At 37.0% G+C, this 21,165-nt stretch overlaps 1 protein-coding gene across 1 annotated transcript; it reads left to right on the top strand.

Moving 5' to 3' along the window:
* The first annotated feature begins 15,921 nt into the window (after positions 1 to 15,921).
* On the top strand, positions 15,922 to 16,371 carry LOC103975041 (bZIP transcription factor 53). Its single transcript, XM_018822001.2, has one exon. It carries the CDS (start codon positions 15,922 to 15,924, stop codon positions 16,369 to 16,371), a length of 450 nt encoding a protein of 149 aa, XP_018677546.2.
* The last annotated feature ends 4,794 nt before the right edge of the window (positions 16,372 to 21,165 follow it).

Consider the following 21,165-nt stretch of genomic DNA (forward strand, 5'->3'; position numbering starts at 1 on the left):
CACGATGGCTGGCAGTGGTGGTGGGTCGGCTGGGCGACGACGATGCTCGAGGGGAAGAGGAGTGCTGGAGGAGGCGCGGCTGGTGGAGGCGCGGCTACGATCGACGAGGGGCTACGGCAATAGAGGAACTCTGTTTCTCCGACCAATGCAAGGAGGGGCTGCGACAACCGGGGGCTACGACTGCGACCCAAGGGGGGGGGGGGGCGGCACGATGGCGGACTAGGGCAACATCACCGACGATAGAAGCGGCGATGGGGTGGTCCGCTGGCTGGGATCAGCACCGGTAGTCCTTCTCACTCGAGTGACATGGGGAAGCGAGGAGGAGAGGTCGATGGCCGGGTGGGAGCAGCGGCGACGGCGGTGGCTACTGGCTGGGCGACAGTGGCGGCAGTGGTGATCCCTCGGTCGGGAAGCAGTGGCGGCGGTTGGGCTGGCCGGAAGCAGGAGTCCGGCAGGGAAAGCAATGGTGGCTGCGGCTTCTTCTTCTTCTTCTTTCTTTCTTCTTTCTTTTCTTTTCTTTTCCTTTTTTTTTTTTTAACGAAGATGAAGATAATTGCAGCAAGGGGGCAGCGGCGGTGGTGACGGTTGCTGGCGGGGCAGTGGTGATGGTGGTGGAGAAGAAGTAACGGTGGTCGCTGACCAAGACGCAGATGTTCCTTCTCGGTTGAGAGGATCGGCGTTCGTGGCTGTCGGCTTCACCCTTCCTCACACAATTTTTTTTCTTTTTTTTTTTTTTATAGCTACGACAACACTACAGCAAGAACGCCAAGGATTGCCACTCTGATACCAAATGATAAGACCTTAAAGTCTTATCGTAGGCTCTGATACCAAATGATAATACCCTAAAGTCTTATCGTCGCTCTGATACCAATTGATAAGACCCTAAAGTCTTATCGTAGGAAGAAGAAGAGAAAGGGGATGATAATGATCACTTCGAGGGGATCGGCCCTCCTTGATCGCTTCGAGGGGATCGGCCTCCTAGGGTTTGTCAAAAGACATAATAGTATTTTTCATAGATTACTGAAAAGAAGCAATTACATCCCTATTTATAGAGTTCCACCCAAAGTCCATCAGGACTTGAACTCTAATAATAAATAAATATTAAATAAACCTCTACTTGACTCTAACTAAACCAAACTGACTCAATAAACAACTGGACTAAACAGACTCAATAAACATTATTCAAAAGCGCAGAAAAATGATCCTAACAGTAACATTCTTGAAAATTATTTTGCTTGATCTTATTGATTTTGATGAATCCATTTGTATCATCTTGTGAATCTCTTGGATTTTGATAATGATTTTGATGATTTAAATTTGAATAAATTTTTATTGAAATCACGATCTTGATCTCTTGAAATTTAGAACATGAAATCCTTTATGAATCAAGATTGTTTTCTATTTAAAAGGAGATTTGTCGAAATGTTTCATAGTCTTTTAGTATTCATGGTCTTAATAATTATGTTTTAAAACTTTATATAAACCAAGAATGTTCATCATGATTCTCTCTTGGAATATTTAAAGAGGAGAATTTTCTAGATGAATCATGATTTTGATGATTGAATATTTGATGTGCATGAATTGAGATCTTGCTCTCCTACTATTCTTTTTGCTATTCACCAAAAGGAAGACTAATTCTAATAAACCATGATATGCTATATGAATTTTATTGTATTCATGAAGTAATATCTCATCACTAATTTTTGTTTATATTCCTTCATGTGATGATATGAATGTATGAAACACATATGATATGATTTTCTTTTATACAATTCCATGTATTCGTGAAATATTTATCTCATCACCCAATTAATTCCTCTTGATACTTGGAATATTTTAAAATGTGATCTTGATAAGAATGTTTCAAGTTGCTCTTTATGCTATATCTTTTCAAATGAATCTTAATCGTGAACTTGTTAAGAAGAATTTTAACGAACCATTGAATCATATCTTTGGTATTCATGAATTGAACCTTATTAATATATTTCATGAATTCTTTGCATATTTAGCTTGTTGAATGGTTGAAATTTTTAGCCATTGAGTCCTCCCTTTCTTTTTTACTTTGATAAAGGGGGAGAAGGTTTTTGCTAGCTTGTGCATTGAAAATGAAAGTAAACTTCCTAGCATGCTAAGGAAGTAAAACTTGCAAGCTTGCACTTCTCAAAAAGAGAAGAAAGATCTTGCCTATCGAAAGAAGCAAAAAGTGCAAAACTTCGAAAACTTATAACAAAATTGCTCTTGCCATGCTTTGTATCAAAAATAGGTTGATATCCTTAAAAGCATCGCATTAAATTTTTTAGTATCGCAATGTATCACATGTATCGCAAATTGAAATTTTTGAGACTATTATCATATCATGTTTAACAATTGATGTCTTTCATGACATGATTTCTTTGTATTTTTGTCTTGTATATATCATGTGATGATTGAAATATTGATTGATGCAAATTCATAATTTATGTAAAAGTCTAAATCATTGGTTCCTCTCCTTCTTTTCGGCAATGACATAGGGGGAGAAAGATTGCTAGCTCAAGGCAAATGCTGGCTAGCTTGTACTCTTTCCTTCTTTTTGACAAAAACAAAGGGGAGAAAGCTTTTGCTAGTTAGAACATGCAAAGAAAAGCAAAGTGCAATCTTGCACAAGAAGCAAGTGTTGAATTGCCATGATTGAACTTAAGAATCTTACTATGCTTTTGTACTTATATGTTGTGATGAAAATCTAGCTTCATGTTACAAAAACTTGAATATCTTTTAAAATAGCTAGAGCTACTTCTCCTTTTTGTTGATGACATAGGGGGAGAAGTATATTGATGACTTCATTCATTGAATTGAATATTTTATATATATTTGCATGATGGTTTAAATATTTTTCATAACATGTGATGAATGTTACTTGGATTTGGGATAATCCAAGTGTTCTATCAATGACATATCGATAGGGGGAGTTTGGTTAAACTCCGGGGAGTTAAGGTTAACTCCGTTAGTCATCAATTAGTTGTCATCATCAAAAAGGGGGAGATAGTTGAATCTCGGATTTTGATGATGAAACTAATTGATTGTGTATAGATGTTTAACTGCATTTTGAGTGATGCAGGTCTACTCGATCAGGATTAGATAGTTGACGCAGGAGGAATTGACGTTGCGCCGGAGGAGATCACGTTAGGATATTGGACGGTAGAAGGCTTCGGACGTTGGGCATCAAGCCAAGGAGAGCAGGATTGCACCAAGGATATCGGGGTTGCGGAGGTCAACCGTCGATTGGGCAACAAGCCGCAAGAGAGGACGATGCGCTGAAGAATCGGACGAAGCGCCAACCAATGACGTGCCGGGCAACATAATGTTAATTCGCGTTGTAATAATTGTCTAGATCGGAGTAGAGTTTTAGCTTGTGTGTGCAGGATTAACTACGATAACGACGAAGACATAAAGCGAAACAAAGTGTCGAAGTCAAGCACGAAGGATTTATTGCAAGTTCGAGAGTTCGACGGAAGTCCGAAGGTTCGTCGGGAATGCTGCCGGAACTAGCCGAGAATGAGTAAGGGAGCTTGCCGAAGGGTTTTTCGGAAGCTCGTCGGAAAGTTCGTTGGAAGTTCGCGGAGCTCACCGAGAAAGATCAGAGCTTGCCGAAGAAGCTCGTTGGAACTCGCCAAGATCAAATCGTGAAGTCTAGGAGCTTGCTGGGAGTCCGCAGAACGGTTTCCGAGAGTTTATCGGAAGACCGCCGAAAGTTCGCCGCAAGCTCGCCGAAAGAAGTCTTGACTTGCGGACTTTGTAATAGCTTAGGAAATGTCTTCAAATTCGTAGTTAGCATATTAATTAGGATTAGGATTAAAAGATAATCCTATATCCTGGTTAGGGGCCAACTAGGCCCAAAATTAGACTTGATTTGGGCTAAATTTAAAGCCCAACCAGTGAACTTGAGAGCCAGGCGGTGGCACCGCCTGGATTGGGCGGTGGCATCGCCTAGCACCCGAGAGCCAGGCGATGGCACTACTTGGCTGGGTGGTGGCACCACCAGTCCACTGTTAGTGTCAAACACTAACAAGCGGTGGCACCGCCAACATCGGGAACCAAAGAAAATTCAAATTTTGGAGCCCAAATTTGAATCCTCTTGAGGCCTATAAATACCCCTCAAATCTCAGCTAAGATTACAACTTTCTGAGAAGCAATTGATTGAGAGAAAGGTCTTAGAAAAGTCTTAGCTAGTCTTGTTTTCAAGTTGCTAGTGTTCACCTCCTTCTTTCTTGCTGAAAATCTGTAAGAGAGTGAACCGCTTGTAAAAAGTTGTAAGAGGAGTATTTACCCTTCCCCTTTAAGAGATTTGCTAGTGGAAGGTGGGAGCCTGAGGGGCCTCGCAAGTGGATGTAGGTCATTTGACCGAACCACTTTAAAATCGATGTAATCTTTGGTTTGCATTTCATTACTGCTATTTACATTACTGCAAACCTTCTTACTTGCTTTATTTCCTCATTACCTTTGCTGCACAACTTTGTGAATACGCTTTCAAGTTAAGCACTTCTGAGTTCGATTTTTATTGTACGAAAGATTTGTCGAAACGAAAGTTTTAATCCGCTGCACTAATTCACCCCCCCCCCTCTTAGTGCCGCTCCGATCCTCTTGGGTGTTAAACCAAATAGAGAGAAATGTGGCTCTGATACCAACTGTTAGGATCGTGAATGACACTAAAAGTGGGGGGGGGGGGGGGGGGGTGGCATGAATTAGTGCTATGGAAACTTTTCGATGATTTTGAAAAATTACGTCCAATGAAAGCCGATATCTAAAGTAAGCTTGACTTAGAGTAAATATAAAATAGACTGAGCAATAAATCAGTAAGTAGTAAATAACAAAGGAAAAGAGCACACCGCATTTATAGTAGCTCGGTCATTATGACCTACGTCCACTTCCAATTCCTTTTCCGTCAAGACCACCTGCGATTACTAATGGTCTTCTTTCAATGGGTGAAGACTAACTACCCTCTTACAAGTCTTTTTCTTTTTCACAAGTTTAGGAGATAACCTTTACAAGTCTTACATATCTCTTAGAATAATCATAAATCTAAAGAAGGAGGAGGACACTTAACACTTATTCAAGACTTTTAGAACTCAAAATCTCAAGAATTTTGTTCACTTTTTGTGCTTTATAAGCATGAAAGATTGGGGTATTTATAGACCCCAAATGACTTAAAATAAAGCCAAAAAGTGTCTTATCTCGGGTTTCTAGGGTATTAGGCAATATCACCGTCTACTCCTTTGACAACTAGTGATACTATCGTCAGTCTGAGCGATACGATCGCCTAATAGAGCCTCAAAGATTGAGCTCTAGCGATACCACTACCTGACGGCATTAATTTTTGATGGTACAATCGTTTAGTCTAGGCGGTACCACCACCCAAACAAGTTCTAGGAGGCCGAGCCTTCGACAGTTCCATCACCTGACGTGGCTCTTGTTGAATCTCGGATTTTGATGATAAAATCAATTGATGAGTTATTTGATCTAATCCATATTATTGAGTTAAGTATGCAGGATTAACTACGATAACCAGAAAACACAAAGCAAGAATACCGGAGTCAAGTTCGATGAACTTTTAAGAGTCCGAAGAATCGTCGGAGATGCCGATGGAACCAACCGAGAAGAAATTGGGAACCTGTTGGAAGTTCGCCGAAGAGATCGTCGGAGGTTCGCAGAGATCACCGAGAAGTCTCGGCTACTCATTAAAGTCATCACAAGTTCAGGAGCGTGCTTGGACCCCGTCGGAAGAAGTTCGTCGGAAAGCTCGCCGGAACAAGACTTGACGTTCGCGGTTGATAAAATTTCTTAGGATGTGTTTTGTTATGTAGTTCACTTATAATTAGGATTAGGATTAAGAAGATAATCCTATATCCTGGTTAGGGGCCAATTGGGCCCGAGTTCGGACTAGTTTAGGCCAAGATTGAAGCCCAACTAGTGGCTGAAAACACTGTAGTCGGGCTGAAAACACTGTAGGCGGTGGCACCGCCTGGCTTGGCGGTGGCACCGCCCAGCACCCGAGAGCTGGGCGGTGACACCTCTTGGGCTGGGCGGTTGCACCGCCCAGCACCCGAGCGCTGGGCGGTGGCACCGCCAGCATCGGGAAACCAAAGAGAATTCAAATTTGGAGCCCAAATTTTGGAGCCCAAATTTGAATCCTCTTGAGGCCTATAAATACCCCTCAAAACTCAGTTGAGAATACAACTTTTTGTGTAGCAAAAGTTTGAGAGAAAGGTCTTAGAAAAGTGTTAGCTTGTCTTCTTTTCAATTTGCTAGTGTTCACCTCATCTCTTCTCGAAAATCTGTAAGAGAGTGAACCGCTTGTAAAGAGTTGTAAGAGGGGTATTTACCCTTCCATTTCAAGAGACTTGCTAGTGGAAGGTGGAAGCCTCATCGAAGAGGGGCCTCGCAAGTGGAGTAGGTCATTTGACCGAACCACTCTAAAATCGGCGTGATTCTTGGTTTGCATTTCATTATTGCTATTTACATTATTGCAAACCTTCTTATATGCTTTAAGTTCCTTATTACTTTTGCTGCACATATTTAAGAATACGTTTTCAAGATTAAAGCTTTTCAAGTTCCGTTCTTATCGTACGAAAGTTTTTATTAAAACCAAAGTTTTAATCCGCTGCACTAATTCACCCCCCCCCTCTTAGTGCCGCTCCGATCCTAACAATTGGTATCAGAGCAAGGTTATCTCTCATATTTGGTTTAATACCCAAGAGAGATGGCTTACTCCGGCATGCAAGAGGGCCATTCTATTGCACGACCACCTTTCTTTAATGGGTCGGATTACACATATTGGAAGACTCGCATGAGGATCTTCCTCATTTCTATGGACTTTGAGCTTTGGTCTATTGTCGAGAATGGATTTCAAAAATCTTCTCTTCCGATGAGCGAATGGAATGAATCGGAGAAGAAGGTTTTTGCTTTAAATGCAAAGGCTATGAATGCCTTGTTTTGTGCACTAGACAAAAACAAATTTAATCGTGTCTCAATTTGTGATTCGGCTTTTGATATTTGGAGAACTCTTGAGGTCACTCATGAAGGCACTAGCCGAGTGAAAGAGTCCAAAATCAACATCCTTGTGCACTATTACGAACTTTTCCGAATGAAACCAAGTGAGTCCATCGGAGACATGTACACCCAGTTTACGGATGTCATCAATGGACTCAAAGCTCTTGGTAAAGATTTTACTAACTTTGAACTAGTAACTAAAATCTTAAGATCCCTCCCTAAAAGTTGGGATCCAAAAGTCACGGCCATTCAAGAGGCCAAAGACCTTAAAGTATTCCCTCTTTAAGAACTCATTGGGTCTCTAATGACCTACGAAATGACATGTCAAGCTCATGACGAGCTCGAGAACCCCCTTCCAAAGAACAGGAAGGACATGGCACTCAAATCACAAGAAGACCACTTGAAAGGAACATCAAGTGATGAGGACAGTGACAATGACATTGCACTTTTGACTCAAAAATTCAAAAAATATTTAAGGAAGAACAAATTTAAAAATAATACAAAAAATAAATTTGAACAAAAGAAGGACCAAGTGATTTGCTACGAATGCAAAAAACCGGGACACTACAAGAACGATTGCCCTCAAGCCAAAAAGAGAACATCAAAGAAGAAGGCGCTAAAGGCAACGTGGGATGATTCAAGTGCATCCGAAGAAGAGGAGTCCAACACCGAGCAAGTTGCTCATTACGCGCTAATGGCTTTAGGAGAAGAGGTATGTGATTTACTTAATGAAGATTTATCTTTTGAAGAACTCTCTATCGCTTTTCATGAATTATTTGATGAATGTAGAACTGTTAGCAAGAAGTTAAGTATCTTAAAGAAAGAGCATGCTTTGCTACAAGATAAGTTTGATAATATTCAAACTCCTCCATGCTCTAAGTGTGAGCATTTAGAAGCAATAAAAAATGAAAATTTGCTGCTTAAAGAAACCTTAAACAAGTTTAAGGTTGGTAGCAAAGGATTAGATATGATCCTTGCACACAAGGGTCACATCGCAAATAGAAATGGAATTGGATTTGTAAAAGGATTACATCAAAATCCTACCACTTTCATAAAAGGACCTACATTACATGTTTCCTCTTATATGCAATGCAACTTCTGTTGCAAATCCGGATATATTGCCTACAAATGTCCTTTTAGGAAAATGAGTTCACAAAAATTAATATAGGTTCCTAAAGGAACTATAAAGGATTCGATAATAAATAACAAAGTTAGTGGGTCAATTTTTGAGGCACCCAAAATCAAATGGGTACCTAAAAATCATCCTCTTTTGTAGAAAAACCCACAAGCTAGGAGCAAGAGATGGTATCTCGATAGTGGATGCTCAAGACATATGACTGGAGATCCATCTCATTTCTCTATGCTCACTAGCAAAGAAGAAGGGTACGTCACCTTCGGAGACAACAACAAAGGCAAAATCATTGGCAAGGGAACTATTGGTAACAAATTTAGTTTTTCCATTGATGATGTTTTACTAGTTGATGGATTGAAACACAATCTCTTAAGTATAAGTCAACTATGCGATAAAGGTTATATCGTTAGGTTTGAATCAAATATGTGCATTGTTGAAAAACCAAATCATAACATGACTATGATTGCGTTAAAACAAAATAATGTCTATACCATCAATCTTGATGAACTAAGTAATGAAATGTGTTTCTCCGCCGTAAATGATGATGCTTGGCTTTGGCATAGGAGATTAGGTCATGCAAGCATGAAAACAATATCTAAAATCTCATCTCAAAAACTAGTACGAGGGATTCCGAATATGAAGTTTATTAAGGATAAGGTATGCGATGCATGTCAACTAGGGAAACAAATAAAAACAAGCTTCAAACCAAAAAATCAAATTAGCACCACTAGACCGTTACAATTGATCCAGTTGGACTTATTTGGACCAATTGATACAACAAGTCTAGGTGGAAGCAAATATGCTTTTGTGATTGTGGATAACTACTCTAGATACACTTGGACCTATTTCTTAACTCACAAAAGTGATTGTTTCAATTGTTTCTCTAAATTTTGTAAACTCACTCAAAACGAAAAAGGTTTCATGATTTCATCAATACGAAGTGATCATGGTGGCGAATTTCAAAACCATGACTTTCAAAATTTTTGTGAAGTTAATGGATACAATCATAACACAAAATGGAGTAGTTGAAAGAAAAAATAGAAACCTACAAGAAATGGCAAGAACTATGTTAAATGAACATAGTTTACCTAAGTATTTTTGGGCCGAAGCCGTAAATACGGCTTGCTACATCATGAATAGAGTCCTAATAAGACCTTCCATATCAAAAACTCCCTATGAATTATGGAATAACAAAAAACCAAATATTTCCTATTTTAAAGTTTTCGGTTGTAAATGCTTTATTTTAAATGAAAGGGATGCCTTAGGAAAATTTGATGCTAAATCCGATGAAGGTATCTTTCTTGGTTACTCTTCCGTTTCGAAAGCTTTTCGGGTTTTTAATAAAAGAACCTTAGTAATTGAAGAGTCTATTCATGTAGTCTTTAATGAAGTCTCAAATTTTAAGAAAAATGATTTTGACGATGATCTTGGTTTTGATAATTTGAATTTAAATGAACCCCTTCCTCAAAATAGCAACTTGGATGCACCTTCTTCCGAAATTTCCTTACCTAAGGAATGGAAGTATATAGATGCTCATCCAAAGGAGCTAATTATAGGGGATACATCTAAAGGGATTCAAACTCGTTCCTCTTTCAAGAATTTTTGTGCTAATGCCGCCTTCCTCTCTCAAATCGAACCTAAGTGCATTGACGAGGCCATAAAAGATGATTTTTGGGTTATTGCAATGCAAGAGGAATTAAATCAATTTGAGAGAAATAAGGTGTGGGAGCTTGTTCCTAGACCTAGTGACCATTTAGTCATTGGTACTAAGTGGGTCTTTAGAAACAAGCAAGACGAAAATGGTATCGTGGTTAGAAACAAGGCTAGACTAGTGGCCAAAGGTTTCGACCAAGAGGAAGGTATCGATTACGAAGAAACCTTCGCTCCCGTGGCTCGATTAGAAGCCATAAGGATGCTCCTTGCCTATGCTAGTAGTTATAATTTTAAACTATTTCAAATGGATGTCAAAAGTGCCTTCTTGAATGGTTTTATTTCCGAAGAAGTATATGTCGAACAACCTCCCGGATTTGAAAATACTCTTTTTCCTAATCATGTATTCAAATTGACTAAGGCTCTCTATGGCTTGAAACAAGCTCCTAGAGCTTGGTATGAAAGGCTTAGTTCCTTTCTTATTTTAAATAATTTTACCAAAGGCAAGGTTGATACTACATTGTTTATTAAACATTTTGAAAATAATTTTCTTATTGTGCAAATTTATGTTGACGATATTATTTTTGGCTCTTCGGATGAATCACTATGTGAATCGTTTGCCAAATCTATGAGTCATGAATTCGAAATGAGTTTAATGGGGGAATTAACTTTCTTTTTAGGATTACAAATCAAACAACTTAAGGATGGTATATTTCTTAACCAATCTAAATATACGTTAGAATTGTTAAAACGATTTAACATGGATAATTCAAAAGCAATAAACACCCCTATGAGTACTGCGACTAAGTTAGATATGGATGAAATTAGTGAAAATTTCGATCAAAAAACATATAGGGGTATGATAGGTAGTCTACTCTACCTTACCGCGACTAGACCAGATATCATGTTTAGTGTAGGACTTTGTGCTAGGTTTCAATCAAATCCTAAACTATCTCATCTTAAAAGTGTTAAAAGAATATTTAGGTATCTTAAAGGAACTCCAAATTTAGGTTTATGGTATCCAAAATCTGAAAATTTTGATTTAATGGCTTATGCGGATGCCGATTTTGGCGGATGTAGAATAGATAGAAAAAGTACATCCGGAACATGCCAATTTTTAGGACATGCACTTGTTTCTTGGACTTCCAAGAAACAAAATTCAGTAGCACTATCTACGGCGGAAGCCGAATACATTGCTGCGAGTGCATGCTGTGCACAAGTTGTTTGGATGAAAAACACATTAGAAGACTATGGAATTCACTTTAAAAATATTCCCATAAAATGTGATAATACTAGTGCCATATGTCTTACTAAAAATCCAATTCAGCATTCTAGAACTAAGCACATCGATGTTAGGCATCATTTCATACGCGATCATGTCCTTAACAATGATGTTGTTCTAGAATTCATTGACACAAAGCATCAATTAGCAGATATATTCACAAAAGCCTTGAATGAAGACCAATTTGAATTCATTAGAAGGGAATTAGGTATGTTAAATTGTCCCTAAACAATAAACTTGTTTGATTGGATTTTCCGTAAAGTTTTTCATCTTCTTTCCATCTCTCGGTGAATCTAATCCTTCTCCTTCAAATTCCATATGACTTGTTGTGAAATCTCGAAATCGATTTTGATGACTTGATTATGAATTTCAAGTTAGAAATTTGATTTAAATAAGTTTTATCTAAATCATAACCTTGATCTTGCAAAATTGGAATCACAAATAATATCTTTTGGCATTCATGAATTGATAAATATGAAAGTATTGGCATTCATGACTTGAATTTGATTGAAACATTGTATGCTTAAATTAATCATTCTCCTATGTTTCAAAATCCTTTAAATGCCTTATATGATAATTGAAAAGCAATATTGAGATTCTAATGTATTTAACGATTTAAATGAGTTTGTATTCGAATTATGATCTTGACTTCGTGAGATTACTACTTGAATTTTTATCCCAATCTCTCTCTTGTACATCTACAATTTCTGTTATTTATAGAAAGAAGAGATTAGATAATATGAATGCATGCTGAATTTTCCTCTAAAATGAACTCTGCGTAAATATTTTTGCATACTTAATTTTTCAATGATAAAATCGTTGTATGACAAAATATGTGCTTCAAGTCTCATTCCCCTTTTTGTTGATGACAAAGGGGGAGAAAAGTGATGACTTGTATCATTCTTAATAGCAAAATCCTTGAAAATATCTTAAGATTGATTGATCATATTGAATGCCAAAATATGAATTGCAAAATATGAATTGCAATTCAAAAATATGAATTGCAAAATCCTTGTAGCATGCCAAAATATGAATTGCAAAATCCTTGAAAATATCTTAAGATTGATTGATCATATTGAATGCATGTCTAAAATGTGTAATCATGCAATTCAAGTTGAAAATCTTTATCTCTTGTCATAGTAAAATTTGTCTCTTATCTTTCGACTTGAAAAAGATTTTCATCAAAGTTTCGCATTTACATTATGCTTAATAAGAATAACGATAAGTTCTACGGTTAGAGCTTATCGATTTATACTTGAATTCAATGGATGAAATTCAAGTGTTTTATCTTCTCATAATATGGCATATAGATAGGGGGAGTTACGTTTAACTCCGTCATCAATTGATTGTCATCATCAAAAAGGGGGAGATTGTTGAATCTCGGATTTTGATGATAAAATCAATTGATGAGTTATTTGATCTAATCCATATTATTGAGTTAAGTATGCAGGATTAACTACGATAACCAGAAAACACAAAGCAAGAATACCGGAGTCAAGTTCGATGAACTTTTAAGAGTCCGAAGAATCGTCGGAGATGCCGATGGAACCAACCGAGAAGAAATTGGGAACCTGTTGGAAGTTCGCCGAAGAGATCGTCGGAGGTTCGCAGAGATCACCGAGAAGTCTCGGCTACTCATTAAAGTCATCACAAGTTCAGGAGCGTGCTTGGACCCCGTCGGAAGAAGTTCGTCGGAAAGCTCGCCGGAACAAGACTTGACGTTCGCGGTTGATAAAATTTCTTAGGATGTGTTTTGTTATGTAGTTCACTTGTAATTAGGATTAGGATTAAGAAGATAATCCTATGTCCTGGTTAGGGGCCAATTGGGCCCGAGTTCGGACTAGTTTAGGCCAAGATTGAAGCCCAACTAGTGGCTGAAAACACTGTAGTCGGGCTGAAAACACTGTAGGCGGTGGCACCGCCTGGCTTGGCGGTGGCACCGCCCAGCACCCGAGAGCTGGGCGGTGACACCTCTTGGGCTGGGCGGTTGCACCGCCCAGCACCCGAGCGCTGGGCGGTGGCACCGCTTGGCTGGGCGGTGGCACCGCCAGCATCGGGAAACCAAAGAGAATTCAAATTTGGAGCCCAAATTTTGGAGCCCAAATTTGAATCCTCTTGAGGCCTATAAATACCCCTCAAAACTCAGTTGAGAATACAACTTTTTGTGTAGCAAAAGTTTGAGAGAAAGGTCTTAGAAAAGTGTTAGCTTGTCTTTTTTTCAATTTGCTAGTGTTCACCTCATCTCTTCTCGAAAATCTGTAAGAGAGTGAACCGCTTGTAAAGAGTTGTAAGAGGGGTATTTACCCTTCCATTTCAAGAGACTTGCTAGTGGAAGGTGGAAGCCTCATCGAAGAGGGGCCTCGCAAGTGGAGTAGGTCATTTGACCGAACCACTCTAAAATCGGCGTGATTCTTGGTTTGCATTTCATTATTGCTATTTACATTATTGCAAACCTTCTTATATGCTTTAAGTTCCTTATTACTTTTGCTGCACATATTTAAGAATACGTTTTCAAGATTAAAGCTTTTCAAGTTCCGTTCTTATCGTACGAAAGTTTTTATTAAAACCAAAGTTTTAATCCGCTGCACTAATTCACCCCCCCCTCTTAGTGCCGCTCCGATCCTAACAGCTCTAAGTCACTAAATTAGCCAAACAATAGGCCCAATTCAACCCTAATTAAGTCCTAATTGACTCTTATTTGAGTTAGTAGGATTACTCTTAAAATTAACTCAAATTAAGAGATAACTATGGTAATTAAGGCTTAAACAATTACAATACAAGCAATCTCAATTGTCTATCATGTCGTTTGTTCATCTGAACTTCCGACAAGCTTCTGATGCATCGTTCGAACCTTCGACGTGTTGTCCGTTCTATCAGCATGTTGATTCCCGCAACATCCAAATTTATCAATTGATTTTATTATCAAAATCCGAGATTCAACATAAAAAACACCAAAGAGAGAAAAAACAAAAACAAAACAAAACACCAAGTGAATTAATCAACGTTTCAAATTCATAGTTATTCTAATATTACAATATTATAACTATTCCAAAAGCATATGCTATTAAGACTTAATCTTTATCAAGACAAATGGAGGCAATTGATACCATTTTCCAATGGTAGGAACACTTTCATTGATGGAAGCATGATCATGATGTTATCTCTCAATTGAAGTATTCTTATATGACTTTGTGTGTGTTTAAAAATATATTTGAAATATGTGATGAGAGTCCGATCAATATTTCAAATGTGAATTAAGATTTGATGGAATGGACATTTTAAATATAACTTGACGTTTAATAAATTTTTTTCAAATCATATTTGGTTATGTTGCCTCATAAATACTCAAATATTGATACTACCTTAGGATAGCATTAGTATTTTAGCATTTGCTGTAAAATGTTAATAACATTTTTAAAATTCTTTAAAGTACCATATGACTTTCTCTACAATCACAAAACTATTTCTATATAATAGAAATTCCAACCCTCATCTCCTTTTCCCTTCTCCTTAAAGCAACATGATTTATGGATGTAATATCATATATAATTTTATTTATTTATTTTAAAAATAATTTTAATTTATTTATATGATTATATATTTTTATTTGTTATATATTTGAGCCATACAAATTTTTTTGTAAAATTATATATATACTTATTAATTTAAATTTAAAAATATGTAATCACTTTTGAATGATTATTAAAAATATTAAAAGTGTAAATTTATCATATAATATAAAATTTTAAAATATAAATTTTTTCAAGCAATACTTAAGTGTATTTAAAATATAGTTTTGATTTATTATTTACTAGACATTCAATACATTTTACAACTGAACATTCATTTATTTTTTTAAAAATATAAATATATTTTTAAATTTATATTAATTATTATGTCCTCTCTCTCGCACATATGAAAAATATCAAAATGGGATAGAGCTAGTGGATATAGAGATAACTCTGTCGAAACATAACCCAACAAACCTTGACTCCTTTTATTCTCTAACTTGACAACCCAATCCCATCATAAGTACATCTCATTCAGAGAGCATCCTTCCCCGAATTCAATCGATATGTTTCGAGTTATATTATTTCAATCTAGAGTGAGAATAAAAAGACAAAGAAAGGAAAAAAAAAGCAGCGGTGTCTCTCCGCAGCCCACGTGCGGCTCAGAACCCAATCGTCGGCCCGAAATGCCCCCTTCTCCATCGATAAATACTCCACTCCATCGCATCACAAGTCCTCTCATCCATTTGCTCGATCGATTGGTCGGTTTGGCTGCGCCTGTCATTCCAGCTAAGTGTCTATTCTCTTATCTACTCTCCTTATTACTTACGCTCTGTGTCCGTTCCTCCGTCCTTGTACAATACTTCTCTTTATTTCTGGTCGATCTCTGGCTGTGATTCAAGATCTGATCCTTCGCAACTGGTTTGGTTTTGGGGCTGTCGTCGAATCCCAGTGTCAAAATCTGATCTTTTGTTTTTGATCTTTCTTCTTGTCGGGAATTGATTTGGTAAATCTGGTACCATCCTCGATAAACTACCTTTCTCTGCTCACAGACAAAAGGTTTCTTTGGAAGAAATTAAAGATTGTTGATGAACTTAATGTACTTGTCTCTAATTCTGTGGAGAATCAGCTCCAGGCCTTTATGAATCTCGCTACTCTGAGCGTCTGCTTCCTCCATTCCTTCTCCCTCGTGTTCCTCTACTGGTTTTATGTGATCTCATGAACTAAATCTCATTGCTTGATCCATTCGTTCCCCAAAAAGGGGATCTTTCCGTCCAATCCGATTTTGACTAGCTTAGAATCAGGGAATCACCCTGCAAAAGAGTATGTCTTCCTTTCCAGTCCGCCAAGCTTCGAGTTTGGAAGGAGATCCGCAGCTGATGATCGATGAGAGGAAGAGAAAGAGAATGCTCTCGAACAGAGAATCTGCGAGGAGGTCTAGGATTAGGAAGCAGCAGCACTTGGATGATCTAATAAACCAGGAGGCACAACTCAAGAACCAAAATGGTAAGATTGCAATGCAAATCAATCTGGAGACACAGAAGCACACGAAAGTGGAGGCCGAGAATGCCATCCTAAGGGCTCAGGTGAGCGAATTGACTGCGAGGCTGCGCTCGGTGAACTCAGTGCTCCATTTCTTTGAGGGGGTCAGTGGGATGACCATACACACACCAAAGATGGCGGACCCTCTCCTGAAACCATGGCAGCTTCCTTCTGCAGCACAGCCAATAATGGCAAATGCTGACATCTACCAGGCTTGTGTCTCCATTGATTAGTCTATCAGTTCCATGGTATGATGCTTATGTATTTATTTTGTTGAGTTGTATGTCAATTAGCATGTTTTATGTGTTTGGGTCAGTCTCTGATATGATGTGTGCACTTGCTATAACATTACCCCTCAGTAAATGTTGCATTATCTATTTGAAATGCCTTGCTTGATTACACCAAATTTGCACATTTATCAAAATTCTCCGAAGATATTATACCAGTGGCATCTGAATATGTTCCATTGGATGGTAGATCTTATATTGTGATTTAATCTCTCAGTGGATGGTATCATAGCAGCACAGGCACGTTGCTACTGAATGCAATTGTTCCTGTTTTGCTTCAGTTCCATGTTGTTGTTATTGTTGTTATCTCTTCAGGGTTTGTGCTTTCTCATTTGCATTACATGCATTTGATGTGCACCCTCTCTGGAAATATCCATAGAGAATGATCTTATAATTTATTCTGATCTAGTAACAGATGTCTTGATTCTTTGCTAGATAGCTTGAATTATATTCTGTCTTCTGCTTCAAGAACAAACATTCATTTGCCAGGTACTAGCCAAATTCCCCAACATAAACACATTGTGCTGCTCAAATAGTTTTGCCTGAGACCTTTTTTACATCCAATCGAATGTCATTTCTAATCCAAATTTTAGTCACAAACATAACCATATCTTTAATGTCATCATATAATACCGAAGAAAGTGGTCATGATTTTTGGTTCTTATGCAAAAAGGCAAGATATTCCTTTATCACTTTCAAAAGATCAGATCAATTCTCTCTAATGAGCTTTGGATAGTTTGACAACTATTTCTGTAAGATGTCAGTTTTAACTCTGGATATGGAGACATGTATATAGACTGGTCATTTGACTTTATTCAAGCCTTGCAATGGTTCATTGGTTTAGGATGCTTTTCTTGGATGTCCGTCTGGAATTGGTCTTCTGTTCATTTTCCAATTCATTCAGTAAGCACAGAAGAAACTTTTTGATTCTGTCACCAATGATCTCTATGCAGATTAATTCTGAACCTAATCTGCCAGAAAACAGAGGAGACTATTGTCTCTCTTATATTGTAAATGGCTATCACATCTTGTGCATCCATGGATATTCCCTTATCAATATCTAATCCTGACGAGTCTCTACATACTAACGTCAGTCAAAACTCAATCTTCTCTTCTGCTCTTTAGCTGTCTTCTTTATCTGAAATCAAGTCCCGATACCTGAATCTGTTGAGAGTTTAACTTCAACTCACCTGCTAAAACAAATGAAATGGACCAATTATATTATTAAAATGACACCCCTGCACACTGCTTGTTACTCTGCAGATAGAGGAAAGGAGAAAGATAAAGAGAGGATGGAGCAAAATCTGAAGAAGCAGGAGGCTAAAGAGGAGTAAGAAGAAGAAGGTATTATTCCTCCAGTTGCATGGTAACAACACTTCCACTAGGAGACTTGCATGGGAATCTATTAGAAATGCCCATTGGGAAACCTTTTCCATCGTAGATTCACTAGATGGAGTTCCATGATCTTGTTATATGAGACATCTCAATTACTAAGAAATGATGTATCACTTGGAGACTAATACCAGGGAGAAGAAGCTGATAAGAGAGGCAGTAGGGTTGCACAAAGACATGTATGTCTTCATGATAATAATAGAGGCTTTCTGGTAAGACAGATTCCAACTCATCCTAACATTTATACTAAAGAAATGAAAGTGACTTCTAATAAGGTCACACCTACTAAGGAACAAGAGATGAGGATTCAGTGTCTCAAGATATTTGGGCAACATCTAAAGATACAATCCAACTCTTTATATGTTTGAGAAAACCATGGACTTAACAATAAAGAAAAGCTCCCTCAACATTTACATGGAATCAACTGTCAAGAAGTTGTCAAGTCAAATTTCGGACCTATGTGATTAGCGATCTACATATTGTGCTGTGCTTTAACGTCAACAGTATGAAATTCGAAACTAAATAAAGAATAAAATAAAATGACAAAAATTAATATATTAGTCAATAAGGTGGATTTTAAGGATGGGAATTTGTTATGACCAAACAAACTTTTTTGAAGTCAAAAAGTCATTTGAGAGGGTTGACCCTTATCTTTGATTCGGTAGGTAAATATGAAGGTTCCTTTTTTTAGCATAGATGATATTTCTCCTCGAAGATTCTACCACATCTAGAGCCTAATTTTATAATGGATCCTGTATTATTTTTGTTGTTCATTTGTTGGATCTCACTTTTAATTGAAAGACAAACGGAGTCCAACTTGACATGACAATAGAATCAGATTCTAATTAGCATAAAAGACGATAACATGATATTTCTTATACTGAATCGTATCCAGATCAGTCAAAATCATACTTAGTCAAATTGGACTTCAGCCAAGACCGACTAGGGCTACTCCACTTAATAGGATTAGTTCTCTTTGGCAAGGGTGTCTAAGTTCTACTAAAATTTGGAATTTATATATTTTTATTTTACAGGGAGACAAGATTACTTAGTTTCTTAGGAATAGGAAAAGGGAAAGATGAAACCACGTAAGTGATGGCTTTTTTTAAGCTCTAAAGATATTCCATGATATCATAATTAAAGGTTATGAGAACTATCTCCTATTTAGTTCTCTCTAACCCTCTTTTTCCCCCCCCCCCCTCTTATTATTCTATCTTTTTTTTTTTCTTCTACATCTTTTCCCTTATCTCTGATTTGTCTAGTGAGATTAAAAAAAAACATGTGTTTAGTATGCATGATCTTAACGTAATCTATGTATATATGTAGTCAAATAAAAAAAAAAGCTTCATGTGTCGTACTTTTTAATGGCAGAAATAGCTTTAAAGCCTAAAATCTTAATCTAGTTACTAGCATATGATCAACAATTCTCAGTTCAAAATTATAGTATGAAATAGTTACTTAATATATATTTTTTAAAAAGCATAAGTGATAAAGATGAGATATGAATCCAATCAGAATCTTATAATAAATTATCAAAATCTTTATTAACGAGTTGGTTGATATCTTCATAATTATCTAACTTAAAACCATGATGCATTATTGAGCCGTTAAGATTGACAAAATTTTTAGGTTTAATTTGAACAAGCACTAAACGATAGACTCAAGAACGATGGCGTGTACTAAATAAACTTCCAACTAAATGTTTGATGTTGATTTATCTCTTTGGACAAAGGTGACATTTACGAAGAGGAACTACAATGCCGTGTTCTTAAGGTGCTTCAATCTATTGGATTTATTCATCTTTGATGTTGTGAGTAAAGCAATAACACCGTAGTTTTAGTATTGTATCAAGAGTGGACAAGGATTTAAATTGGTTTATATTGTGACATATTTTGATTATCTGATTGACAGATGATTCTAATTATGATCCTTTTCCGAGATGTTACAAGATGATCAAAAGTGAGATCATCAAATCCTTACACTAAGACCCTACAAAACTGCATCAAGGGCAAACCCAATAAAGATCCTCTAATTCTTAAGTTGGCAATAGGATTTAGAATATTAGTTAAAGCTGAATTTAAGGAGAAATCAAGTAGGAGATGGATTCTTATGACCATATACTTGGGTGTTTATAGTCAATTGTAAGAATTGAGAGAGTGTATACGAAAATGGGGATTACAAATTCGAAGTAAGTGATGATCCGATTTATTTGGATATTATTATACATTTAATTATACATCAAATTTAAATGTTTTAGAGTTATTTAATAATTTTTTCATCAATACAAATGTCCTCCTTTAATATGATATCAAACCATCTATCACGTGTTACTGTAGTGTCGATCACATATAGCTAAGGTGTCAATCACGTAGCTAAGGTATCGATAGTCTACCAAGTGTCATTTTTCTATATCAATTTATAAAGATAATCAAATCTAAAATGGAAATTCAAGGCCTAATAAGTATTTTGAGAAATTTAATTTAATTTTTATATTATTTGTTTCTTTTTTTTTTATGATTTTAAATCTCGAGCTAATAGTTGGTTGCATTTGTATATAATCCTATTTTTCTTGCCAAAGGAATTAAGAAAGTGTGATTGGTTAAGACAAGCTACTCCCTTCAATAAAGAAGATAGGGGGTGGGTGTCCTACGTTATACTAAATAAGAAGTTATCACAAAACCATTATAATGCTAGTCACAAAGGTAAAAGAAAATTGAATATTCCGTGTGATTTTCTATCATGAGGAGGTTAACTATGAGTTTTGACAAGCTAGAGCATAATGGGTTGCAATTATAGATTAGACCAGAATGCAATGGTTTCTTGTTAGGAATGAGTCGGTACTAAGAGGGAGGATGAATTAGTGCAACGGTAAAAACATCGGTTTTAAAAAATTCTTCGTACGTTAAAAACTGATTTCGGAAGATGTTAACTTGAAAGTGTATTTGTAAATGTATTGAAAGCAGTAAGTAAGTAAGGAAGTTTGTAGTAAGATAAATTGCACAAAAGAAATGGCAAACCAGATTTTTCTAGTGGTTCAATCATCGTGACCTACATCCACTCTACTGATTCCTCTTCCGTCGAGGCCACTGGCATCTACTATCGATCTTCCTTTAATAGGTGAAGATCAACCTCTTTCTTACACCCCTTTTCTCCTTTTCATAGGTTTAGGAGACAACCTTTACAAGCACACACTCCTCTCTAAACATAATTCTAAGTTTAAGCTAGAGGAGAGAGAAAGAGGTTTCTACAGCATTTTCTCACTTTTAAACTCTTTGTGCTTGTATTTGTTAACTAGGGATGAGAGAGGTATTTATAGGCTTCAAGTTGATTCAAACTCGGAGCCTAAAA

Source organism: Musa acuminata, chromosome BXJ2-2 (assembly GCF_036884655.1).
Source record: "Musa acuminata AAA Group cultivar baxijiao chromosome BXJ2-2, Cavendish_Baxijiao_AAA, whole genome shotgun sequence".
NCBI lineage: Eukaryota > Viridiplantae > Streptophyta > Magnoliopsida > Zingiberales > Musaceae > Musa > Musa acuminata.